This window comes from Epinephelus fuscoguttatus, linkage group LG5, assembly GCF_011397635.1.
Source record: "Epinephelus fuscoguttatus linkage group LG5, E.fuscoguttatus.final_Chr_v1".
In the NCBI taxonomy this organism is placed as follows: Eukaryota; Metazoa; Chordata; class Actinopteri; order Perciformes; family Serranidae; genus Epinephelus; species Epinephelus fuscoguttatus.
In genome coordinates this window covers 36368334-36396051 of record NC_064756.1, presented here as the reverse complement: position 1 = coordinate 36396051, position 27718 = coordinate 36368334, and the positions used below count along the sequence as shown (strand labels likewise).

Sequence of the window (27718 nt, the reverse complement as noted above, 5' to 3'; positions counted from 1 at the left end):
CCTAAGGAGCTCTGTTGTCACCCCACTTGATAAAAGACTTCATGTAAGATACACCGGTGTCCCTCACTCTGAGCTCCTCCAGAAGCCTCCTCTCTCCTTTCTCCTCTCTCCTCTCTCCTCTTTCCTTTTTCCTCTCTCCTCATCTTGTCGAGGTGCATTTAAGGGATTGGAAGATCCTTCATGATGGCAGAGGGGAAACGATATCCGGGTCACGGTTAGAGAGAGGAGGCGAGGAAGCTTAAGTTGGCATATGAAAAGGACCCCCTGTATTGTTCCATCCACCACTTGGCTTCATACCACAGTGGAAGCATTTCAGAAGCAGTGCTCTGCCGGTCCTATATTGTAGACTTGTAGACATTTTTCTCGATATTTATGCTTCTACCATAAGTAAGCAGGCTACGTAGTTGAATTGTTTCTTTTTGGACTATTTTAATTGTGTTTATTGTTGTCATTTCCTGCTTTGTTGTGCTGTAGCCTACAGACAAAGCTGATACAGCTCAAAGTCCAGATATGCCACGGCTCCGTCATATATAGACACGGTACTTACTGTTCTTAGCTTCTTGGAGCTTCTGTAATGCATATCCTTGAATTAAAACAGTTGTCCGATGGCTGCAATCAGCCCAGGCAGTGGCCTGGTGGATGTCTGCACTCTTTGATAATAAATGCATCTTGAAATCCTGTCTGTGTCACACATGTTCAAAATAGATGTTTAAAAAATGCTCTACATTATTGGGAAATAATCAGTTTTGGAGGGTTTTACTAGTTCTGTGAGTAATTTTGATTTTTGACATTGACTAATCAGTTATTTTTGTGGACAGATTGAATGTTTAATTGATAAAATATCAGAAATGTCCATCATAATTTTATAATATTATTATTATATAATTTTAAAATAATTCCGTCAGACCAATAGTCCAAAATCCAAATTGATTTATTTTGCAATGATAAAAACAATAACAGAGAAAAAGAATCACACTATTAATTGTTTTGCAAAATTGTTGATGCATTTTCTGTCACTCGACTAATAGTTTCACACAGTCTCACAAACTGATGTGTAGTGCTGGACAAAATCTGCAGTTGAAATACATGAAGATGGTGAACTCTGGTGACGTGACGAGGAGCCTATGAATCCTCCCCACTCCCTACTCTTCCTCATCTTTTCTGTCCCTTTCTTCCCCTCCGACGTCAGACAAACTTCTCTATTTCCCCCTCCCCTTCCTCTTTCATTCTTATTTATTCTCAACCGCCCCACCCCCCAACACACTCTCACACACTCCCTCCCTCCCTCCCTCCCTCCCTCCCTCCTCGTCGTCCCTCATTCGGTTCATTTACAGTCTCAAGAGGGGCATCAGGCTGTGACCCTCCATGACCTCAGCAGTCATGGGACCTGTAGGTGTGTGTGAGCCTGTGTGTTTGTGCACATGTGTTTGTACAATCCTTATGAGAGTGACTCTGCACACACTCCATGTATGTGTGTGAATATGTGAGGCATTTTTACTCATGTTAGCTGGCATGTCCTTACTCGTCTGTACTGTATGTGATTATGTGTGATAGGTCCAGGATGAAGTGACAAACAGAGATGGGGGGTTGGACAGAAATCCAACCGCTGTCCTTTTAAGGAAAGAAGAGCAGTAAATCTATCAACTCAGTTATACATCATTCAGGATAAATCACTGCTCTGTCCAATCGTCGACTACCTGTCTCTCTCTTCCCACTATCACCCCTCCTCTTTCCTTTCTGTCCAAATCTCTACTGTCTCTGTCTGTCTCTCTCTCTCTCTCTTTTCTCTCTGCTTTACCACTGCAGCAGAGTCAGGCAAGCTGGAGACAGAGAGTAGGGCTGCCGGGACTGCTGCAGAGAGGAAGAGAAGGATGGTAGAGGGGGTGGTGTGTTTATTGCGGGAGGGGAAGGATAAAACAAAAGCAGCTGTAAAGGAGTCGTGAGCTAAGCTCTGCTATTAGCCGAGACTGGAATGCTTCAGTCCCAAAATAAAAATCTCTCCATCTGATTTTCAGTCTTTCATCCATCCTCCTGCTTTGACACCATTTAAAGCCCACCTCCCCCCTCTACCTCTTCCAGCTCAGCATCATTAGCCGTGACCGGTGAGCCTGGAGGCGCTGCCTGCATCCCCTGCCCCCCCAAAATCCCAGTCTTTTGCTCCTCCCTCTCCTCTCCTCCTCCTCTTCCTCCTCCTCCTCCTCCTCCTCCTCCACCTCATCTCTCCTCCAACCAGCCAGGCAGCCCGCTTACTCACTGAAGGTGTGAGGCAGGGGAGGGGCGCCCATGCACTGGCTCGGCTGCCTGCCATTTTATTGTTTTGGGAGGATGAATTTTTTCTTCTTCTTCTTCATCTTCTCTCAGTCCTCCTCATTCTTGCCCTCTCGCTCGTCACTGGTCCGCCCCTGCCCCTCCTCTTTCTCCTGGTATAGCGAATCCTCAACAACATAGCAAAGAGAGAGGGAGACAGCGCATGAGAGAGAGAGGGGAGCGCAGCCTCAGTTTGAAGTCTCCAGTCTGTCTTCTCAGTCTTCAGTATTGTTGTTGTTATTTACCATCCTGCTTGGCATTTTTCTCTCAGCACACCTTTTGTGCGACTGTCTCGTGCTCAGTTTTCCAGAGGGTGCCTCTCTTTCTTTATAGCTCTCTCTTTCCTTTCCGTGCTCTCCTCGTTCACTGTCTCTCCATCTGGCTCTGCGGTGAAGAGCGTCTTTGCATGTGTGTGACGGCAGTGACCGGCAAGGATGCGGATACCAGCGGCTGTCTGCAGCTGCCACAATCCTGTGGGCTGTTCCCATTAAACGCTGCCGGTAAACGGGTTATTTGTTTTATGGTTGGGTCAGGAGAGATGGTTGGAGGTGCAGGTAGAAGTGTTGCATGCAGGTGTGAGTATGTTGGTGACGGAGAGACGAGGGTGCTGATGCTGACCTGAATACTTTGGTGATGCTGTCAGCGCAGGCGTGAGGTGTCCTCACAGTGTGTTTGCCTCACACAGACAAAAATGTGCAGATTTTACTCTTTGATGGACAGTTGATGTGTATGTGAGGGGGGGTTTGTTTACTGTGTAGGTGTGTGTTGATGCTGTGGATCTGTTGTGTGCATGTGAATTCTTATCGCAATGCTTGTTGGTACACGTGTGTCTGCCTACATGTGCCTGCTGTGTGTCATTAAATATTCATGTCTGTGTGTTTGACCTTGCATTTCCCACCCTTATGTGTTGCTCGTATGTTAACCCACAGTACTCCATCTACTATGTTTTTATTTAACTTTTACACATAACGTATGTGTGTGTGTGTGTGTGTGTGTGTGTGTGTGTGTGTGTGTGTGTGTATGTGTGCGTGTGTGTGTGCGTGTGCGTGTGTGTGTGTGTGTGTGTGTGTGTGTCTTACGCAATCAAACATATGTTTCTCTTATGAGGTGGACACAATTTCAGCAGGCACCTGTTAGTGTGTGTGAGAATGTTTTGGTGTATCCAGATCTTTTTTAAATGTGGAGTCAGTTATTTACAGTTTGTGTGCTCATCCAGTATTGACACCTCTCTCTCTCATTCTCTCCCTGCTTCTCTTGCCCAGCTGGGGGACTGGGTGTGTGAGAAGATGCTGATGGCGAGGGACAGCAGCCGAGACGAGACCCAGAAGCTCCATAAGAAATGGCTGAAGCACCAGGCCTTCATGGCCGAGTTGGCCCAAAATAAGGAATGGCTGGATAAAATTGAAAAGGTGAGTAATGCCAAACCCTAAAGATAGTGTTTTTCACCCTTTCAGATACAATTTGTAGTACTTTTTTTATTTTATTTTTGAAGTTCAGAAGGTCATTCTGGTGTTGAGTGAGTTTTATGCCCTGTGGTTCCTTGGAACAGGATAAAATGCCACTCTGTAATGTGGAATAATGTCTTTGTGTATTTTGTTATGTACTATTTGGGTTTCTTTCGATGGTAAGTGGCAGAGGATGTCAGAATAGAGACAGGGAGAAGGAATTACATGAAATATTGGTTTGGTAGTGGAGTCAGCAGTTAATTTGTATGGCACTGGACTCATTGAGCTGCATATCATAATCTGTGCTCCTTATAGAGTATTTCTTTGCCTTGCTGTTGTCGTTGTCGTTGTTGTTGTTGTTGTTATATATATATGTTTTGTAGATGTTATCAGTATTTTCCAGACCTTACCCCTTGTCAAAATGAATGATTTTGTTGCTTTTTAGACCAGTGCTCCTGCAATCCATGCACAGATAATTTGACATCTTCGAAGCTTTCTTGGTTGTCATATGTTGCATTGAACAGTCTCATATCAATGTGCTGGACACCAGCTTTGTGACAGATTGCATTTATTTATTTATTTATTTATTTATTTATTTATTTATTTATTTATTTATTTATGATTTAGTGTCTGCAGAAATAAAGTCTGTACTCATCAAGTGTTAATATAATTTTTATCTGCCTCCTACAGTTAGATGTACATGTAGACTTTGAGCTGTTTCCCACTGAGTCTTTAAATGGAGTTCAAGGAAATCTTGACTTGTGAAATGGCCATTTGCATACTTACTGTGTGTTACCTTGAATTCATGAAGCAAACTTTGTTTTTCTCACATGCTTCAATGGAGAAGGAAGAATCTCAAAAAGGCGAACATTCTACATGAATTGAAGTAAATGGGGACCACATTTAACAACAAAACTACATCAAAAAATCTCACACAACTCCTGCAGTGTAATCCAAGTCTCATTTATCCAGTCATATGCTCAGTACTTCCCGAACACATGACTTTTTGGCTGTTTTAAAGTTGTGATTTAAAACACATCAGTACAAACCGTCTCATGCACTTCTGAGTATTGTGCCTGAGTGCACATATATGCTCAAGCAGACTTTGTTCTCATGCACAGGCACACTCAGGACGCGCTACTCACAGACAGAAGTGTTTTTTATTGTAACGTTTTACTAAAAATGCATGTGTTTGTGAAGTACTAAGCATATAAATGGGACTTAGATTATACTGCACAAGTGTGTGAGAGTTTGTAAACATTGTTTTGATATTTTTTTCTTTTTCATATTTATTTGATAGGGACAGAGAATTGCACGGCAATTAACCAATGCAGTGTATCACAGCATTTGTAGCTACTGCTAATTACCAATGCTCGTCCCTAGAAGGGCCATTACACATATTTACATACATATATATATATATATATATATATATACATATATGATATATAGATGGATATACAATAGGCATATGATGTGTATCTGTATATATATATATATATATATATATATATATATACACAGATACACATCATCATCATTTGCTGTTGTTAAATGCAGTCCCCATTTACTTCAATTCATGAAGAATTTCTGAAGTATTGTTGAAGTATTCCTTTAACATCAAGATATGAATAGAAAATAGAGGTACAAATAGAAAGGCACATACCCTAAGGTGAATCATGTTAAAGTAGACGCCAGCTAGCTCACTGTGCTAATGGTTAGTTTAGGGGGGGGTTTAAAGAGAAATGTGACCTCTTAAGTGTGTCTCCCCTCAGAAAGCTGTCACTGATGTAAACGAAGCTTGCACATCAATCCTCAACATTGCACAGCCTTTCATTAACCAATGTCAAATTTATTTTGAACTGTTTTATGCAATAGTCCTTGTATTTAACACTTCAGCACTAAACTGACTTAATTAAAGCGTAACTAAGCCAGTGGCAAGGGCAGAAAGTATTACGGAGGGGTTTTAAATAGAGAGGGGAGCTCTGTAACCTTCAGCAGTGCTCTGTGTTCTGATAGGATCTGTTTCATATTAAGGAGATTTATACAGCACATCAGTCTCTTGTGTAAAGCTGCAGTCAACGCAGACGTAATTAGGTTAGCCAGTGTTTCCCAAGTTGCACGTCCAGGTTTGACTTGATTGACTTTGGGCTGTTGTGTTCACACCTCTGACTGGCTGTAGTGACGTGAATCTAGGTGTGCACCATCAGTGAAACTGTATTTCAGTGCCAGATTCCCTCAGGTACTCAACGCTGATTTGTGATCCTGTTTTAGGCAAACTGCACATAGTGTTGCGTGTTCACATGCTTCTATGTTTGGCCTCTGAGGAGCAGTGAAGGTGATATTGACAATTGCTCGTTATAATACTACAGATGACTTTAGATGGTATTTTGCTACCTATGTGTGTGTGAATAGATTTGTGCATCTCTCTCCTTGAGACATTTTCTTCAAAATGACTGATGTGCATCAGAAGTAACCTAATTTAAGTCACGTAGTAGAAGAAAATATATGAAAGATCACAGATTTCCCACATGTACAGTCTTTGCCCTGATAGAGTAACTACAACCCACTTATGATCTACATGTTTTCACTAAAACAGGGTAACAGATGCTAACTTCTGACCTGCTGGTGCAGTTTCAGGTAGTCAAATTATATTGGCAGTTGGTGGTCAGCATTCAGCAGTCTCGCTGTGTCTGTTATCAGTACAAAATTGAATATTGTATGTACTGCCCCTTCATAATATTCAGAGTGAGTCACACTGAGTGGCTGTCGAAAGAGTTTTTGACAGGACACATGGAAGATGATGATGATGCTGATGATGATGATGAACCCATATGGGCTGTTGTAGAAAACCAAGCCTGTGAGTGTATGCTATAAACAATTTTAGGCAGTACATCTGTTCTGAGGAAAGCCAAAGAGCTGCTGTATTTTCTAGTGAATAAACACCAAACTAACACTACATTTATTAGCATAAAACATCGCCCTTGTGCTACTATCTGAAACATTACATTTTGTTATACTGAGCGTATTTCAGTTATTAAAACTCGTCAAATTTGCTGTGATGGTGCATACAGTTGACTGTGGCGTAATGGCTCAATTCTCTGCAGTCTCATCCTGGGCAGGGCTGAATCTGAACTCCCCTGGTAGGAGCAGAGTGGTGGAGCCAAGACACAACACTGTGTTATGTGTTATCTGTACACATACTGTAAGACTTCAATGGCTGAGACTACTGGTCAGTGATTGGTCAGTTAATTGATCAGTTGATAGACTGAATGAAAATGTATCAAAAACAATTCTAATTATTGATTCAGTCATTTATCAAATGAAAATGCCAACCATTCAATGGTTGCAACTTCTTAAAGGGACAGTTCACCCCAAAATGAAAAATACATATTTTGTCCTCTTACCTGTAGTGCTATGTATCAGTTTAGATTGTTTTGGTGTGGGTTGCCGAGTGTTTGAGTTATGGGCCATAGAGATGTCTGCCTTCTCTCAATGTAATGGAACTACATGGCACTCAGCCTGTAGTGCCCTAAAGCACCCAAAAAAAACATGCAATGTCATGACCTGGTTACTCAAGGTTGTTGTGAGCAGTATTATGTAGAAAGTATTTTCTTTCTACTGAACTACACAGAAGGAAGCGTGCGTCTACTTGTGAGTGAGGGGCACCTGCTCATGACAGTGCAAAATGTAAACATTAATGGCTTACACCTAGGCTGATCTGTAACATTGGCTAGCTCAGTGGTGCTATGTTAGCTAGCAGTAGATGCTGGCTTCCCACTGCGCCGTGATACAGTTGGCAGGTGTAGTTCAGTTGAATAAAAAAAAACGATCCTACATGAAACTGCTCACAACAAGTTCTGTGGAGTGGATTATCTTGAGTAATCGTGTCATGATTTCTGGAAAAAAAAAAATCATTGCTGTACAGTTTTCAAATGTATTTTTGTGAGCACCACTAGCCATCGTGTTCTGTTACATACAAAAGAAGGTAGACATCTATGGCTGATGTCTCCAACACTCAGCGACTTTAAAAGCTTCAAATAAACCAGTGAGGTTAAAGTATTACATCATCTCTCTGTCTTTGTCCATTCAGCTTGCTGATCACTGTAACATTGTGGCTGATGGTGGGCAGCTTCACCCACTACTGGCCGATAATCTGCTCTCTAAATCTAATTACTGTTTGCTGTTGCCAAGAACCTTGTCTATTTCCTATCCTATAGTGGGCACTGTGAAATAGGTGTGTGTATGTTTAGTGTGTGTGTGTGTGGGTGTGGCCAAATGCATGTTAGCATGTGTGTGCATGTCTATAAGGTGGGCTTGTGATGTGAGGAAATTGGCTGACTAATGTGTAATGATATACAGCGATGTAATGTAAAGAGGGCAGCACTGCAAGGCCTGAGAGCGTTGAGATTTTTCCATTATAGATTCATAGGTCATGTGCTTATCTGAAGGCAGAGTTAGGTTACTGGAAAGTGCTTACAGGAGAAGAGGAAAAGAGTGACAGAGAAAGAGGAGAGGAGGAGGAGAATCACTGTTCCCAGCAAGCAATAGTCGTGATTTAAACGTATTGGCTATATTTAGCACCGATTTAGTCTAGCTACATGTAACCCAAATCTAGCCGATTTAATTTTGAAACTGATTAAATGTAATTTTCGCCATTGCAGATGGCGTGCGGTATGATATTCAATCACGTATGGAGAGTCAACCGTAATTAAAATATGTTTATCTTCATTTTTTGGACATGGTCTCTACATAGCCGTATAATTGATGATGTCTACACTTTGGCTATGGTTAGACGTCTACCAAATTTTCACTGACAGCCCAAATTCAGCCGTGATTTAGCCTAGACAACAGGTCTTCATGTAGATGGCTATTATATGTTTTTTAAACCAAAAAATGCTTGCTGGGTTGTTTCTTGCATTTACATTATTTTTCTGCAAATGATAACATGTTGTTTTAACGCAAAAGTATCGTAAATTGACAAAGATGACAAATTCCTAATGTGCAAAACAATTTGTCAGTTGAATTAAAAATGATTTTTATTCCCCTCCAGTTTAAATCACAAACACAAGGTGTTCCACTTGGTTACTGGTTGGTTATCTCACAGTTGCAAAATATAGCTTGCATACTCCATAGCGTCAACATTAACTGAAACATGGGTGAGTTATCATGTTGCCATTATGTCTGTTTCCCTAGTATATATCTGTTTGCTACCCTGTTAGCGTGTACAATAGGCATAACATAAAAACATACAGATAACCTAAGTTTGCGTACCTACCATGTTAACTCAATGGGAGTACATAAGAACAGAAATGTTCAAGCTTTAAGAGTCCTCACAGTCTTCACAAACATGATCTTGCAGCAACGTACAGTACAGGCCAAAAGTTTGGACACACCTTCTCATTCAATGCGTTTTCTTTATTTTCATGACTATTTACATTGTAGATTCTCACTGAAGGCATCAAAACTATGAATGAACACATGTGGAGTTATGTACTTAACAAAAAAAGGTGAAATAACTGAAAACATGTTTTATATTCTAGTTTCTTCAAAATAGCCACCCTTTGCTCTGATTTACTGCTTTGCACACTCTTGGCATTCTCTCCATGAGCTTCAAGAGGTAGTCACCTGAAATGGTTTTCCAACAGTCTTGAAGGAGTTCCCAGAGGTGTTTAGCACTTGTTGGCCCCTTTGCCTTCACTCTGCGGTCCAGCTCACCCCAAACCATCTGGATTGGGTTCAGGTCCGGTGACTGTGGAGGCCAGGTCATCTGCCGCAGCACTCCATCACTCTCCTTCTTGGTCAAATAGCCCTTACACAGCCTGGAGGTGTGTTTGGGGTCATTGTCCTGTTGAAAAATAAATGATCGTCCAACTAAACGCAAACCGGATGGGATGGCATGTCGCTGCAGGATGCTGTGGTAGCCATGCTGGTTCAGTGTGCCTTCAATTTTGAATAAATCCCCAACAGTGTCACTAGCAAAACACCCCCACACCATCACACCTCCTCCTCCATGCTTCACAGTGGGAACCAGGCATGTGGAATCCATCCGTTCACCTTTTCTGCGTCTCACAAAGACACGGCGGTTGGAACCAAAGATCTCAAATTTGGACTCATCAGACCAAAGCACAGATTTCCACTGGTCTAATGTCCATTCCTTGTGTTTCTTGGCCCAAACAAATCTCTTCTGCTTGTTGCCTCTCCTTAGCAGTGGTTTCCTAGCAGCTATTTGACCATGAAGGCCTGATTCGCGCAGTCTCCTCTTAACAGTTGTTCTAGAGATGGGTCTGCTGCTAGAACTCTGTGTGGCATTCATCTGGCCTCTGATCTGAGCTGCTGTTAACTTGCGATTTCTGAGGCTGGTGACTCGGATGAACTTATCCTCAGAAGCAGAGGTGACTCTTGGTCTTCCTTTCCTGGGTCGGTCCTCATGTGTGCCAGTTTTGTTGTAGCGCTTGATGGTTTTTGCGACTCCACTTGGGGACACATTTAAAGTTTTTGCAATTTTCCGGACTGACTGACCTTCATTTCTTAAAGTAATGATGGCCACTGGTTTTTCTTTAGTTAGCTGATTGGTTCTTGCCATAATATGAATTTTAAGAGTTGTCCAATAGGGCTGTCGGCTGTGTATTAACCTGACTTCTGCACAACACAACTGATGGTCCCAACCCCACTGATAAAGCAAGAAATTCCACTAATTAACCCTGATAAGGCACACCTGTGAAGTGGAAACCATTTCAGGTGACTACCTCTTGAAGCTCATGGAGAGAATGCCAAGAGTGTGCAAAGCAGTAATCAGAGCAAAGGGTGGCTATTTTGAAGAAACTAGAATATAAAACATGTTTTCAGTTATTTCACCTTTTTTTGTTAAGTACATAACTCCACATGTGTTCATTCATAGTTTTGATGCCTTCAGTGAGAATCTACAATGTAAATAGTCATGAAAATAAAGAAAACACATTGAATGAGAAGGTGTGTCCAAACTTTTGGCCTGTACTGTAACTGGTTCCGATAATCAGATCCTTTCAGACACATATATTCTTACATTTATGTTCTTAATTTGATTCATGTTAATTGACAAAAAATAGATATTATAAATAAAAGACATGATTACTATGGACAACAATTCAAAAGTGACTTTGGTTGTCTGAAGTGTGGTCTGTTAAAGATTGATGCATTTCTCATAGTATCGAATCTGAGGCTACTCTGATAAAGGAGTCCATTGTTGTTTTTACACCCACAATCTAAAGTATCAGAATGTTGCTTTGTGCATTTCTTTGTTTTCATCTTCAGATCAAACTATATCATTTGGCTTACAGTAAAAAAACAAAAAAACAATTACAACCTACTCAACACTTGTCATTTTTTACACTACTTAAAATACTAAAAATAAACATTTGTACTGCAAAGAGTCCAACTTGACTGCATGCAACAAAATCAAAAGTGTTAAGAGTGCGGAGACTTCTGTGAAGCCTGTTCACACTGCAGGAGTCTCCTTCACATCCTAGCCAACATGTATTCAAAACCACCCTCCAAATCTGAATTGAAGTTACAGTCAGAAGAGAAATGGAGAAAAAGATGGTCATGTTACTGAATGATTTTACAAAAATACACTGTGATCATGTGTGATACTGAATTGCTGGTGAAGATAATGGGTGAGACAGTAATAAGACACCTAATAAGACATTTGTGGCAAGTAAAGTACATGTGCTTCTGTAATGTGTATGAATTTCTGTCTTTGTGAGGACTAATTTTGGGCAAAATTTTGTCTCATCAGTTCTTCAAAGAGCTGACCTGTCATTGGGTTAAGGATTAAATCAGATTTAGATGTTAGGTAGGGAATATGTCATGCCAGTGCGATCCGCATAAGCATAGAAGTATAAACATGTATTGGTGTGTTAACAGCTCTCGTGGTCCCAGCTCATGTAGCAGACTGTAGTCACACCAGGCCGTCTTGCTGTTGGCAGGTAGACAGGGTTTAGCTTCTGAAGTCATACGTAGCATCCATCCTCACCTCAAAAGCCTGCTCCATGGTCGTTGCTTAGCAACTTAAATTTTTTTCCTGTAAAATAACATTCATATTATTTGGCATCTTGTCATGGCAGTGGTGATAGGGATTTATACACATTGCTGACTTCTGCCCCTTTGCACTGTGATGTGACTGATTACAGGTCCTGATCTGAGTATATTTGCATGTCATTCAAAAAAACAACTTTATCCATCTTTTTTTACGATTAAAACACATTACGACAGACTCATGCACATCGAGGGCGGAATATCAGAGACAAGCTCCAGAGATTCAGCTGGGATCTGTCGCGGAGAGGTCAAGATACGGCTGAGTAGAAAATGACCACGCATGTGTTGTTTAAAAGGAGTTCAATTATAGAATTGGACATCTTTGATTTATGCTCGGGCATTGCTCGGCTGTTTCTGAGAAGCAGCGGGAGCTCCTCACTTACGTGTTGTCTAATGAGTGAGTATAAGACTCAAAGAAGAATGTCTAAAGCAGTAAGCCACATATTCTGATATTCTAGGTTTATGTTTGGAAGAGAGAATTATTTTCCATGTAACAAAGGCTCCTAACTATTATCTCAAACTGAAGTATAAAGGTGGGAGAGGGTATATTCTGCTAAAAAGTTTTTTTTTTTTTCCTTGGACGTATTTTCTATGCAAAGTTTCTTTTTTTATTTATTTCTATTAGTTATCAAAGAGCCTAATTGAGGATGATCAGTGTGTCGGGGGCACATTTTTGACATTATGGATGAGATTCCTGCTGAATCCGTTACAAATGAGGGCCCTCTCACAGAAGAAAGGCTTTCCCTCTCTAAGGCCGCATTTAAACACCTAATACAGGGTTTTTCTTTCAACCCCACCTTTGGAAACCCTAATGAACATTTTCAGTTTATAGAGTTCCAAACCTTTTTGGTTGTTGTTTTGTTCATGTGTTCGCTGCAGTTCAGAGCAGGACTAGAGATGTCACGCAAACTCCATCTAAAAACTGGGAAATAAATCATAGTAATGGTACTGGCAAATAATACTTTGAAAGTGGTCTCCTTCAATCTAAATGGAATACTCAATCCAATTAAGAAAGGCAAGATATTGTCAAAACTGAGAAGGGACGGTGCTCAGGTAGCATTCCTTCAGGTAACGCATTTATCTGAAACTGAACATGCAAAACTGAGAAGAGGAGGCTTCAAATATGTATTTCACTCATCCTATAAATCAGGACATAGAAGAGGGTCTGCCGTCCTTATTTCAAATCAAGTCCAATATGAACACATTTCAGAGACTAAAGATAAAAAAGGCTGATATGTAATGATAACGGGAAGGATTGATGGGCTGATGGTAACTTAGTAATAGTAATGACAGTTAATATTGGTAATAACCCAAAATCTACACTATGGAAATTGTTTATTGAATAACCCCCAGGTAAAAGGAGAGTCGGAAAAGGCAATAGATACCTATTTTAAAGAAAACAACAATGGAGAAGTGTCCCCTCCTATTGTGTGGGATGCATTCAAGGCAGTCCTGAGGGGGAATATAATTTCTATTTCCTCATCACTAAAAAAACGTAGACAGGAGAGGCTCAATTCTCTATACACCAAACTCAAGAGAATTACAAAAAGACCATAAAGCTAGACCAGGTACCAAGGAAGTATCAATTAAAAAACTGCAAAACGAGATAGATGAGATATTCTCAGAAGAGATTAAAAAGAAACTGGTATTTCTGAAACAGGGATACTATGAGGCAGGAAGCAAGGCAATGAAAATATTAGCATATAAACTGAGGAAACAACAGGCAGACGCCACTATTAATAAGATAAGATGCCCTCAAACTAAGAAAATACAGCATAGACTAGACCAAATTCAACAAAGTTTTGAAAATTATTTTAAGGAATTATATTCACAACCAAAGCTAGATAACGAAGAAGAGATGAAGAGTTTTCTTGAATCTCTGAATCTTCCTACAATCACACAAGAACAAAATAAAGTCCTGATTGCGGATATTACTGAAATAGAAGTCAAGGCAGCAATATCAAGACTCAGACCACATAAGAGTCCAGGTTCAGACGGCTTCACAGCCGAATGGTATAAGTCTTTCAAGGAACAGTTAATTCCAAAATTATGCCAGATATGTAATGGAGCACTCATGGAAGCAAGCTATAATCTCAGTAATACCAAAGGAAGGCAAAGATATATTAGATTGTAAACAATTTTGACCGGGCGGCACGGTGGTGTGGTGGTTAGCACTCTCGCCTCACAGCAAGAGGGTTGCCGGTTCGATCCCGGGCGTGGGAGCCCTTCTGTGCGGAGTTTGCATGTTCTCCCCGTGTCAGCGTGGGTTCTCTCCGGGCACTCCGGCTTCCTCCCACAGTCCAAAGACATGCAGATTGGGGACTAGGTTAATTGGTGACTCTAAATTGTCCGTAGGTGTGAATGTGAGTGTGAATGGTTGTTTGTCTCTGTGTGTCAGCCCTGCGATAGTCTGGCGACCTGTCCAGGGTGTACCCTGCCTCTCACCCGATGTAGCTGGGATAGGCTCCAGCCCCCCCGCGACCCTCAAGAGGATGAAGCGGTTAGAAGATGAATGAATGAATGAACAATTTTGACCCATCTCAGTGTTAAATTTTAGATTATAAATTTTTTATGTCAGTATTGCCTAGGAGAATTGAACAAATCTTGCCATCTCTTATCCATTTGGATGAGACTGGATTTATCCATGAGAGACAGACCCAAGACAGCTTGAGGAGGACGCTACATATTATGTGGCATATCCAGCAGAACAGGACACAAGCTATGTTAATGGGATTGGATGCAGAGAAGGTGTTTGACTCACTAAGATGGACTTTTTTGTATAAGGTGTTAGATAAATTTGGTTTTCATCATACTCTTATCGAGGCTTTCAAAGCTGTATATAATAATGTAAAAACAGCAAGATTTAAAATAAATGGCAGCCTCTCATTCTTTTTTTGGAGCGTTCTTGTAGACAGGGTTGCCCCTGTTCTCCACTTCTCTTTGCCCTCTTTATAGAACCTCTCAGTCAATATATTAGGCAAAACAAGCAAATCAAGGGTATAAATATAGCTGGCCAGGAACACAAAATATCTCTGTTTGCGGATGACGTGTTAATTTTTCTATCACAACCATCCACATCTCTACCAGCTTCATGTCGTCGATGGATATGTTTGGTTAATTATCAGGCTATAAGATAAATATCCAGAAAACCCAGGCTAGGACTTTTAATTTTAACCCACCGGATGATTTGGTAACTAAATACAGCCTGAGTTGTAACAAGAAATCAATTAGGAATCTGGGAATTAATCTTACCCAAGACATTAAAAAATTATTTGAAGCCAACTATATTCCTCTCAACTTTAAACTTAAGTCTGACATCTCCAGATGGAATCACTCACCTTTTCTCAGTCTAACCTCAAGGATTGAATCGGTCAAAATGGCAATTTTGCCCCACCTGTTGTATCTCTTCCTTTTGCTGCCAATTGAAATTAGTGATCGACAGTTCATTGAATGGCAGAAACTAGTTTCTCGATATATCTGGATCGGTAAAAATCCAAGAATAAAATTCAAAGTAATGCAATTATCAAAAGAAAAAGGGGGAATGGCACTGCCAAATTTAAAAGATTACTACTATACGGCTCAGGGTCCGCCTATACAAGCAGCAATGGCAGACAAAAAACTTGTAGACAGTCTTACAAATAAAAATAACCCCTGGATAAAAACAACACTAAAACCCTGGCACAAAGTAGTTAGGAAATACAATTTAAAGGGTGCGGAAAACGTATTACATTGGTGTGCATATGACCTGGATTTTATTCCAAACAAGACAGACAGTAGATTTAAAGTATGGATGGAAAAGGGCCTTACAGCTTACTGCTGCTTCATAGACAATGGGTCTGTGAAAAGTTTTGACGATCTCAAAAGGGAATATGGTTTAGAGAAGCAAGATTTTTTCAGATACTTTCAAGTAAGGCATCAATTAAATACAATTGTGACAGAGGACTTGAGAAGTGATATCCTGAAGGTCTTTGTTTCAATTTACAAATCTGGGAGTGGAAAGAGACTAATATCTAGATTATACAAAAGTTTCCAAGACTCCTCAAATTCGAACACCCTGCACATTAAATGTAGATGGGAAAGGGAGGGAGATCTGGTCATACCTGAGGATGAATGGGAAAACATTTGTAAATTACAATGGAAAACCACAACCTCACACAGCTGGCGGGAGTTTGGATGGAAAAACATTATGAGATTCTTTTTAACACCTGCTCAGAAGAGACATCAAGGTAGTGGAACAAATTGTTGGAGGATGTGTGGTATGGATATAGCCGACCATTATCATTTATTTTGGGATTGTCCGAAACTTTTGTCTTACTGGCATGACATTCATGATTGTCTGGAATACGTATTTCAAATTACTATACAATTTGTTGTCAGCTCAATGTATTTTGGTACCATGGCATTGCATACTCAATCAACAGCAGACAAATATCTAATGAAGATATTATTGATTGGAGCAAAGAAAGCTTTAACAAGGAAGTGGCTACAACCCAACACACCGACACTGGAAGACTGGCAAAGAACTGTTCATGAAATCTACATCATGGAGAGACTGACGTTCGCTTTAAAACTACAATCGGAAAAATTTAGGAGATTGTGGTCACAATGGATCAGATATACAAGATAACGGAGACCTGAACTGTTTTAAGTACCTTTATTACATGGCTTGAAGTACCAAACTATTAACTATTGGGACAACTGAAAATTGCTGTCAGAATATCTTGATGGAAAAATGAGGAAGTGTGACATCCGTTGTTCAAATGTTATATTTTACACATTATAAAATGAATAATAGATAAGTAATAGATGAGTAATAGATAGGAGAATATATGTTTGTGCAATTGTGCAAGTGCATGTTTTTTTGTTTTGTGTGTGTGTAATTGTGCTGAAATGATTTTGTATGTTTCTCCCTGATAAAAATAAAATTATTTAAAAAAAAACACATTACACGGATTAAGAGAAGGTTAAACAGCTAAATAAACATCTTTTTGGCTGTAATATGAATCCTGATTGTATCCTTTAAGTAAAATAGTCAAGTGAATTGGTAGTCTATTATTTTAGAACGGATTGCGGTCCTGTTCACTGGTACCTGGTACTTTCTGTCCAAACACTCTGCATCTTGTGTCCTGGTTGTGTCTCTGTGCTTGTGTCCTCTGAGAGTCTCCAGTCTATTTATGTAATTGGGTAAGAACCCCTCTCTGCTGTGAAGGATGCTGTGAAACACATTGTCTGTTTTTAGGTTAGCGTCAGCCATCTGTAAGTGCATCCTGTATCTGTTTCAGTGTGAAGAGTGAAGAGCTGTTATCAGGGAACTGAAAACTAGCTTAAACAGATTACCTGATCTCTGTGATCCCAGAGAGTCTTTGGTAGCAACAGATGACATTTGTTGATCGTCACATAGTTTGCCAGCTTATCCCCTTGTTCTTCATCTTCTCTTCGGTGAAAGCACTCTTGACATCAAGGTCTCTTAAAATTGTTCGTCTCCAGATTCCAGCTCCGCAGAGCCTCTAGTTCACCAAAGGCCTAGCCACCCATAGGATGATGTCAGGGTCATAGCATGACACTTACTGACATTGGTGATGTGCTGGTTCGTCCATAGGAAAGGGCACATTCACTTTTTTACTTTAACTCTAGATTGTTTACTCTGGTGGAACTAAATAACTGCAAGAAGTTCACCTGGAAATATCTGTGTGCCATCTAGCTGTTGGCAGATAGATGGGTTTTAGCTTCTGAAGTTGTTTGGGGCATATATTTTAAATGCTGCTGAAATCTGCGTCACTTTGCACCATGTATTATGAACATTGCACATTATCTTACAAAACATCACAACAACTCACTTAGTAAAAGTTAACAAATAAAAATTATTTACTGAGTACTAAACGCTTCATTCAAGAACACACAATTTTCTCATGTATGGGTGTGCATGCAAATTGACACATAAACACACGTGCGCGCACACGCGCGCACACACACACACACACACACACATACACACACATCCAAGGCTGTCAGGATCTCCTGTGCGACTAGAAGCACCCCTCTTGTTTAGCCTACCATGAAGACGTCCAGTTGACGGGAATCTGTGAGGCACGGATATACTTTCCACACTGAACATCCCTGGACAGCTGTGGACTTGTCATAAGCACGTCGTTCAATCCATTTAGTGTGTGTTTAGCATGTATGTGTTGGTGTATGTGTGTGAAAGCAAGAGAAAGAGAACGTTGATGATCAGAGCTGCTGGTTTGTCTCCCATGCCTATCCAAACTCCTTTTTTCCTCTGGGTGTCTTAATAATAATGTTAACTGACCAGCAATTCTGGAACCAGCTAGTAAAAGTATCAACGTTCAGTCGTGTAGTTGACTAATCACACACATTCCTAGTCCATCATTATCAAATCAGATTTGTTTTGATTCCATTCTGCCACTGAAACGTTCACCCCTACCCTGCCCTCAGTTAAAACAGCTTCAAGTTCAAGTTCAACATTGTGAAGAGCAAGGCCATTTTCTCTAATGAAAAGGGCAGCTGACCTCAACAGTAAAAATTTTTTACAGTAGAGAAGAATAGATAAGTTCTGTAACTTTATCTTCCAATCCTCCTGGGATTTTGGACATCTCAAGCCCAGCAGAATAAAAAAGAGAGGATGAGATACAAGGTTGTAAAATTAATATTTTGATTTTTACATTCCGATTTAGTCTGTAGCATCCTAGTTAGCCGTTTTGTGCTGTTCTTCATTCTGAGCACCAAACTATATATTCTTGCACCTTTGGTCTGAACCCACTGTAATGATCCTGGTATTTTATAGGCTGAAAAACTTTACAATTCAGGTGATATTGCCTGTATAAAAGCTCAATATATTTTTTTTGTTCCAAGACTGCTGGCCTCCAGGAGAGGCTGAGAAAACCCAGCATGGGTACAACTCTCTCTTCTTCCAGCAGCTGTAAACAGTGTACCCTCTGTGTTTGTCAGTGTAGGACATTTTGTGGGTGTCTGAGAGGATGTAATTGTGTAAAAAAGAGCACATAAATGGAGACTAAAGCAATGAGCCTGCCTCATTGTGTAGGTGACAGGGGAGACCCCAGCAGAGGAGGCCTTTTTGGTTGATTAGGATGCATCTTGTGTGCTGTGTCAGGCTCTGTTGTGACGTCAAGTGGCCGGCAGCAGCTGGAGCGACTTTCCTCCTCTTCCTGTGCTTGCAGCGGTTGCCAGGCAACAGCTGTCCAATCCTCTCTCCTCTCTCCTTGTCTTCCCTCCTCTCTTCGCACAGCTCATGTGTGAAGGTCATTCCTCCTTCCCTCCCCTTCTTTCTCAATTTTCTCTCTCTCTCTCTCAACCCAAATCTTCTCCCCTTCAATCAGGGACAGGAAACATGTCAAGATTAAACAGGAAGTGATGGAGTGACCACAGTGCACAGTAAACTGCTTTGGTGTGTTGAGATTTAGTCTATAACAGTAGGTGTTAAAGTAGTGTAGTACAGAGGGCCAAATCTAATAGCTGAGGTTTGCAGTGTTCTGAATGTGTAATGCATTGTTTAATCAATAACTCTGCTGTTGTGTCACTGCAGGATGACTGGGCTTCCTTAGCCAGCCAGATAAACACATCTGAATATATGTGTATCATATCTGTAACACGAAACTTTGACAAGGGGATGACCTGAGTGAAAAAATGTGTTCCAAAACTCAGTGAAGAAAGATTAATGCCCAGGTGGAAGAATATTTTGGTTTGGTTTCTAACCAAAAATAGAGCCAAAGTTTTCCTTTTTACAGAGCTACAAATCAGTTTAACAATAGTCTGCTTGCCTTTAGAAGATGTGCTGCCTGTAAAGATTCCACTAGCCCCTATACAATGTAACTCTGCAGTGATTTAGACGAAATAGAAGCTGCTGGCTATTGCGGGTGATTTGCCTCAGCTGCAGCAGATTGTGTTTGTTTGTGTATGTGAGTATGTGGGGGAGTGTGTGAGTGCACACTGAAAATGGCTCCCTCCACATGCAGTTGCTACAGTAGCCTAAATCCAACGGGCTTTTGATTCCTGTCCCCTTCTCTCCTGTTATGCTTGATAATTAATTGGCCTCATTAACTCATTAAGAATAACAATCTCAGCCTCTGTGGCCCTGATCCCACTCTCACTCTCTCTTTGTTGTATCACACACTCGTAAAGAGATGAGTAGTTTTGAATTAACAGAGTCAGACTGTGAATAGATTCCATAGTATAGTTAATATTTGAATCTCTTTGTGACTGTTGGCTGTTGTTTCTTTTTTCTGTTTCCTTTGTTGTTTGTGTTGTTATGAGTTTAGTGCAGTTATCTAGTTTCCCCCTCTACAGGACTCTTTGTGCTGTTTGTGCACAGCCAGTATATCTGGAGAAAACAGCACTTATTGTGTCAATTGAACACTGGTGGCAGTGTGAGTCAAAAACAGAATCATTGGATAGATGACAGAGTAGTAGGCAGAAGTTTGGCCTGAAGGTGATGCTATGTGTTTTCTTGAGGGCCCTGACACACCAAGCTGACAGTCGGCCATTTGTCAATGTTAGGTCACTCCAGCTTTGGTGGTGTGTCCCACACCATTGGCTCTAGCCTAGCCCATGTTAAATGAGCATCAGAGACTGCCACTATCTGTCAGTGGGTGAAATCACTTTGATTGGCAGTTCAGCTCAGTGCACAGGAAGATAAACCAAAGTCAGGAAAGCAAACGGCTAAAGTCAAGAGGGTGTGACATCAAAACAGACTTGTATTAGGTAAGATTATGATTTTAGCAATTGTGCTCTTTAGCAGAAGCGGGTCAGCTATTCATTGTCAGGCTTGGCACAACTTTTATCTGCTTCAGCCTGAGCTTTCCTTAGGCTCGCCTATGCTTAAAGCTGACATAGCAGTTCTTTTAAAACACAGCTAATGGTAGTATTAGCGTGTTACTATTTAATGTTGAGCATTTATCATGTTATGTCAAGCATATGGTTTTCTAAAAAGTTACCATGCATTAATGTTATGGTCAGCACATTCAGGTTCACCCTGGGTCTGGGTCTGTACAGGAGAGCAGCGTGAAAGCAAGGAGCACTCAGAAGACCCCAGAACTATACCGCATACTCCCCCAAAAAAACAACTGTTCAACTTGAAGAATCTCAGTGACTAAAAGGTCTCCAACTAATGATTCAAATCTTCAACTTTCAGGGGGCAGCTGTAGGCAAAATCGTAATTATGTATGCACTTCATTGCATTGATGTCCTTTCCCTTTTTGACATATACTACATACAACTGCCTCACCTCACAGCGTCCTGTGTGCATTAAGCTTTGACCTACAGCTTTGTGCTGGCTCTGCAGTATATGAGAAAGTCTGTGCGTAAATGAGGGAATTTGCGTAGGTGTGTGTGTGTGTGTGGGCGAGTGTAGAGATATGTGCGTTGAGAACATCAGTGGAGCAGTGATAATACCAGCACTCTCACTAAGAGCAAATGGTTAACAGATACAAAGATCTACTGTCATATTTTTATGCTCTTTCAATCAATCCCAGTTTATTTAGATACATTGGCAACACTGTTCATACAGCATTCCTGCCTGTAGAGTTGGACTGAACTGAGACAGTGATGCTGAGGAAAACAGACAAGGCTGGGAGTCAGAATGTGTTCCTCTGATTTAAAACACATTTCAAGGCTGTGGAAGCCGTCTTAAAATTGTCTTTGTACTCTAATTAAAGCTTTCTAGATACTGCTGTATGATTTAACTTAAAGGCGCTGTATGTAAGAATGTGGCCAAAACAGTTACTGCACTCAAATTCAAAATACTGCCGTGAGTCGTGTCCGCTCCCCCTCCCCTACAGATTCGAGGTTGCTGGACAGCGGCACGCTGGAGACTGATTTGTTTGCCCACGGGCGGCTCCCGTGGCAGGGCTGCGTTGCCATGTCCTTGATCTTTGGTGTTCCAGCGGACTGTTCGAGCAAGTCCGGCATCTCTGCTGCTAACGCTGCTGCCGGGATACAGCTGAGGAGGAGCTGGCTGCTAATGCTATGTACCGGGACACTGCTAACGCTGCTTGCCGTGCTGCTGTAGCTCAGTCGTAACTTAACTGATGCTGAGACTCTACTGACTGCGTGACTGGTAGACGGTGTTGGGTGGCGCCAAAACACAAATTCAAAACATAAACATGATTTACGGGCCGTAAAAAATTTTTTAAATGTGAATATTCTGGCTGTACTATTGTTGTCGGTGAGATCAGTATGTTATAGAAACATTATTCCTTAGTCTCAGTGACATATTAGGAGGATTTTACGACTATTTGCTTTAGATTTCTTACATATAGCTCCTTTAAGCTATTCTTATCCAGAGATAAATGTGTATCTGCTGCTTTACTTGCTGTTACAACTGGACTGCTTCATTTAAACAAGCGCACAAATAAAACTTTGGCATCCATACCTGGTCATCACCTAGGTTGTGATTCTGGCCCTTAGTGTGTTTCACAGTTATACTAGGAACTTCCTCTGCCCACACTACAACCCTGCTGTTAAGACTCTTGTTTGACCTTCGGGCCTTCATGCACACCAGAGGGGTTCAAACCTGAATCTGTTTGCAGGATTTTGAGCATAATTCAGCAAAAATTCAGTAGTCTGTTTATTTCTACAAGATGTAAAGGACATCAGAAGAATCCTGGTTTCAACATAAAAGCGGTTTCTTTGAGGGTTTAGTTGTCTTATCAAATTATTATTGATGTGTTTAAACTTTGTGTGTATGACTTAACCAGCACACAGTAGCCCTCATTTATGAAAACGATCATACAATGGAAGACTGGGCACACAGTTATTTCCACGCAGACCTCGGCATTTATTTATGTGGGCGTGAGCGGAGGCTATGATCAAACATCAGGTCAGGTCTCAGCTTGTTTTTGCAAGTTTGTGTCAGCTTAGACTTACAGCGCAGCATAATAAATTTGGGAGTTGTTACTGGATGCCAGTCAGAATATGATCTAAGTATTTGCAGTCAGATATTGATTATTGAGATTATATTTTATATACTATATTTTGTAAAGGCCTACATCACCGTGTGCTCTCTATCACAGCTCTCAGTTGCCTAGCTCTATGGGACTAGCCCCATTGTGACTGAAGCCTGAATAGCACTGGTGCTAATATCTGAATTATCTGATTTTTTTTTTTTTTTCATGAATCACAAGAGAACTATTGTAAGATGATTTCTGTGCTCGGATCTGCGCTTGTGTGTACATTAGTTTGATTAATGAGAGCCAGTGTCTTTACCTTGTCGTTTTCTCATGTTAAGTTCATATCAGATAGGAAAGTGCAGTGAAATGAAATTAATCCCAACAAAGTGTTTTGTCCTATTCCTCCCAAATCCTGGAGCACTCTGAGCTTTCTGAAACTCTGTACAAAAGACACACTCAGGGGGTTGAGAAAAACAAAAGTAAAAAACGAAAAGTTCAGTCCTTTTCTTCCTCCAGTCAAAGTGGTGCTTTTACAGCAGCACAGAGAAGGAGAGTAGGGCACATTTTAGGTAGATGGGTGTCCACAGTGCTCATCTCCCAGCTCTACCTGGGCACCTGGAAAATATGTCATTTCTAGCTGTATTTGTGTGACTGTGTGTATGTATGTAAAGTGCTTATCTTTCCAACCTCTACTTTGCAAGCCAGTGCAGGCTGCTTGTATGATACCTGTTTTGTATCTCTAACAGTGATGAATAGAAAAAAGATCATTGTTATAGAGCTGAATTGGGAAACATGTTTGTATTATCTCAGTTTATATGCATTTGGTAAAAAATATACTTTGATAAATCTCTAAACTTACGTAGGCCAAAAAACTATGACCTTTCTCTTCTGACTTGCATTTTAAGAGAATGTTTATGTTAAGAGCTGTTCAGATGCACACTATTCAAACAAATGCCTGTATGTTGTGTGCATTCTGTTTGCTTTATGTATAATTTTTAGAAAACACCCTGCATACTGAAAGTCTGCTTTGACTTAGTATAAATTATAGATAGCCATTGCTGCTGCTATTGCATGCATCCAAGGTTTGCATTAGCCAGTGGCAGCAGGGGCCTGTATCACGAAGCAGGATTAATGTCTTAGCGAGGTAACTTCAGGGGTAACCCTGGGTTTTCGGTCTCACAAAGCCGGTTCAGTTCTTATCGGGGTAGATCACCATGGTAACTTACTCTGAACGTCTATCCTTCTCCGGAGCAGGGTAAGTTCAGGGTTGAATCTGATCCTATAAAAAGCACCACCCACTGGCCAATCAGCTGTTCGGAAAAAAATGACTCCGCTGACAGAAATGCAGCCCAGTCATGACGGGAAGTTTAATTCATTTGATTGATTTTGATTTGAAAGTTTATTTTGAACATTAAAAAATAAAAGAAAGCAGCAACAACAGACAATGAAAAGATTGTTCAAAAAGGAGTGGAAAGAAGTCGAAATTTCATCCCACCCCTTCATAAGAAAGAAACTGATCATTTGCGGACACTTAATAGCACCATTAATTAGTGCCAACCTTTTGTTTTGTTGGAGGAAATGATCCCTGTTAAAGATAATGGGCCTAACTGACAGCTTTGCTGCTGGAAATGTGGAAAGTAGCCTATCATGTCTACACTTCATGGTGTTTGAGGGATTTTCCTTTTTGTTTTTTAAAGAGGGAGACTTGGTATATTTTTGCCCAGCTGTTAATTTCTAACACAGCTCAATATCAGGATGATTTTATTCAGACTATCAGTTTGGTGTTGATATGATTTAATTGTGGCGTCAGCTTCAAGCTTTATTGTAGCATATATAACGTTATGACAAAGAAGACCAATTTATCAGACGCAATGATGTTAGACGATAATACACACAATTCATCTGCGCAGCATTGATTTCATGGGATTCAAGGGTGTGATCAGTGTCAGATGTACAGGTACAGGTACTGTAGCTACTTGAACCAGTGATGAGTAATTTAACCTGCACATCATTTTATTTACTACCTTGTTTTGTCTTGATTTTTCCCTCTCTCCTCCTCTATTTCTTCTTTCCTCACCCGTTTTTTTTTTCTTCTCTATTATGTGATTTCATTGATGTTTTGACAGGGGAATTTCTTTGATAAGCTTTTAGTGGCTTCTAACCTCTCCGGCACTTTTCTTTTTTTAATCTTGTAAATTTTATACTGTCTGTTTTTAACATTATGTGCAAATAAACTAATCTAAACTAAAACTAAACATTATTCATCCCGTTATGCGTTGCCACGCATGTTTCCTCCTCCAGCAGCTGCCACGGTGTTGGCCTTTTCTCTAATGTTGCTTTTCTCCTCCTCATATTTTAGTAGAATTAATCTCTGATCCTCAAGAGAAATACTTTTTTCCCTCACATACGGCGCTCTGTGAGGACGCTCAGTGACGCTGCGCTTCTCTCATGATTGTGATTGGTCCGCTGCGTGCGCGTTCACGGCTCTTGATAAAGCAACCCTGGGTTGAGTTACTGCGTTGATATCCAGCGTTGTGATACCGATTATTCTGATTGCCATTGTTATGGGTAGTCAACCCAGGATAGGTCTGGGTAACCCAGGAAAGGTTGATCTCGCTTCGTGATACAGGCCCCAGGTGTCATTGTCTGGCAAATGAAAATATCAACAACCAAAATGTCCAATGGGAAATATGTCAAATAAATATTAAATAGCCTAATATTATGTGACCTATAGACATGTTGCTGAGAAAATCAGCTGGACGGCATCATGGATCACGTTCTCCAGGAAGATCTTCACACCCTGGTTCTCCTCGTAGATCAGACTGGAGATACATTTTACTCCACAATGGCGAGCAGGATGCCTCTAAATAATCACTCTGTTCAGTAGACCCCTTCTTCTTTCTTCAAGTTTGAAGTGTTGAAGTGTAGGCTATATGTGGCTACTTTAAACGTATGTCCAGTAGTTGTGCATATGGCTGGAATTTTGGAATTCTGCATGCATCACTTCCTGTTTACCAGAGGATTTCCCTGAGGAATGAGCTATGTTCCTCTGGGTACTACATTACAAACAGAATATAGTTAAAAATGTCAGCAATTATTTGTTTAAAAGGCGAATGCTATAATCTGGAATATCCCAAGGGTTTTTGCTGTTTGGTCTGATGAGCAGGTTTTTTTCCATGTGAAGTAAATATTGACACAATAGCTGCAGTGACCTGAGCATGACAGACAGAATGACTAGCATAGCGTCAGCAGTGACGCTCAGGAGCAGATGTCCGCTGTAATATACAGAGCAGACAGCAGGATGAGGAGAGCCCATCTGTTATTGTTAGCATCAGTGTTCTGTCAGGTGTTCTCACTACTTGTCTTTCATCACTTTGGGTGTTTTCATTTGCTTGATTTTGCTCTTATTCCTTTTTATTAAGATAAGACAAGACAAGCAGGGATATTTGCTGTTACAGCAGCAAGGACAAAAGTGCAAAACAAGAAGCATCAGAAAGAAAAAAAAAGAAAGACATAATAAATAAAGGGTAAAATAGCACGATGAAAAGCTGAATTCCCATTATTGCACATAGGAAGTATAGATATTGCAGCATTTTAATGGGTACTGCAACGCTTTCATGCACAGCAGAGCATTGAGTTGTGTAGCTGTCTGCTTCACCTCCACCCTGTAGAGCCCCTTTGTGTGTATAAGCATGGGCTGAGCCCCACCTGCGATAAAACACCACGTCATGAACAACAATAAAATGCAGTATGAAACTGCGTCCAACTTTGTTATATGGATGTACTGATATTCTGTTTCTATACCTCTCCAATGTGAAGGCCCCCCGTGTTCTTGTAAATAATTCACACTTAATGTTTACATAAAGGCTCAAAAACATCTGAAAGAGCTATATGGAGATATACTCAGATGATCTGTGACTACTTATTTGATAATGTCATTGTATACATATGTTTTATGCTGATTATTTTACCTGATTATGACATTGCCATTTGAAAGTGCTCTTTCTAAATAAAAAATTATAAAAAAAAAAAAAAAGAAACTGCGTCCAACTGTTATTTACAGAAGTTATGAGAATTTGTTTTATTTCAAGCTCAGTGTGAGAGTCTTTTGCATTTTGTTGTCATCTATGGCACATGGTGTTTCACCATGCCACTGCAAGTGCAACAAAAGACAATAAGAGTGGCCTTATTTATAAATGTAGACAAATTTCCCCAAAAGATGCACATAGAGCAAAGATAAACACTTGGTGGAATCCAGTTCAATGAGGTAACAAGGCTATACCAAAGCAGCAAACACTTAAGAATACTCTCTTAACTGGATAGACAAATTCCTTTAAGACAGCAACAGGGCCAAAAAGATGAAAGAAGTTTGTTATTTCAAGAAAAAGAAAAAGAAATTAAAAAAAAAAAAATATATATATATATATATCTCCAAGCTCAAGCCAAGATAACTCTTATGACAATAGAGAACATTATGCAACTGTTAAACTTTAAAAAGAAACTACAGAAGTGATGTGTTAGACGTGGATTTTCCTTTAGATTGTTTCAGAGCAGGTTGCTGTGGGATCTCTGCAGATAGTGTTTGAGCAGTGGAATATCATGATCCTCTTTGAACTGCAGACTGAGTATGTGTGAGAGTGAGTAGCGGCTTTGAGCCTGTGGGTGAAGCTGCTTGAGCCCACGCAGCCCTCCCACTCACTGCAGAGGATGGCATGCATCAGCAGCCAGGGAAACGCTACGCCAGAATGAAAGATGACGTAACGTGCTTACACTGGAAATTACAGGACAATGAGGAGTGTAGTGTGGCCCCCTGTACAGCTCTATTGTCTGTGTGTGTTAATGTACACACTTACACACCTGAGACATGCCCATTATAACCCCAGTTATCTCCAGTTTGCTTTGCTGAAACAACTAGGAGTTCACTGTAGCACCATAGCAGATGTTTACTGTAGTTTTTTAAGGAAAGTA

General features: G+C 40.5%; 1 protein-coding gene across 4 annotated transcripts in view; it reads left to right on the top strand.

Moving 5' to 3' along the window:
- The window catches only part of LOC125888896 (spectrin beta chain, non-erythrocytic 4-like), a 120478-nt gene that overhangs the window by 60676 nt on the left and 32084 nt on the right, over positions 1-27718 (top strand). For 3 of the 4 annotated variants that reach the window (XM_049576531.1, XM_049576532.1, XM_049576534.1), the window contains one exon: positions 3570-3716. In XM_049576531.1, coding sequence (XP_049432488.1) covers positions 3570-3716 — 147 coding nt within the window. Of the gene's footprint in view, positions 1-2263; positions 2808-3569; positions 3717-27718 lie in introns of those variants that run through there. The other variant, XM_049576535.1, reaches the window with a different exon arrangement.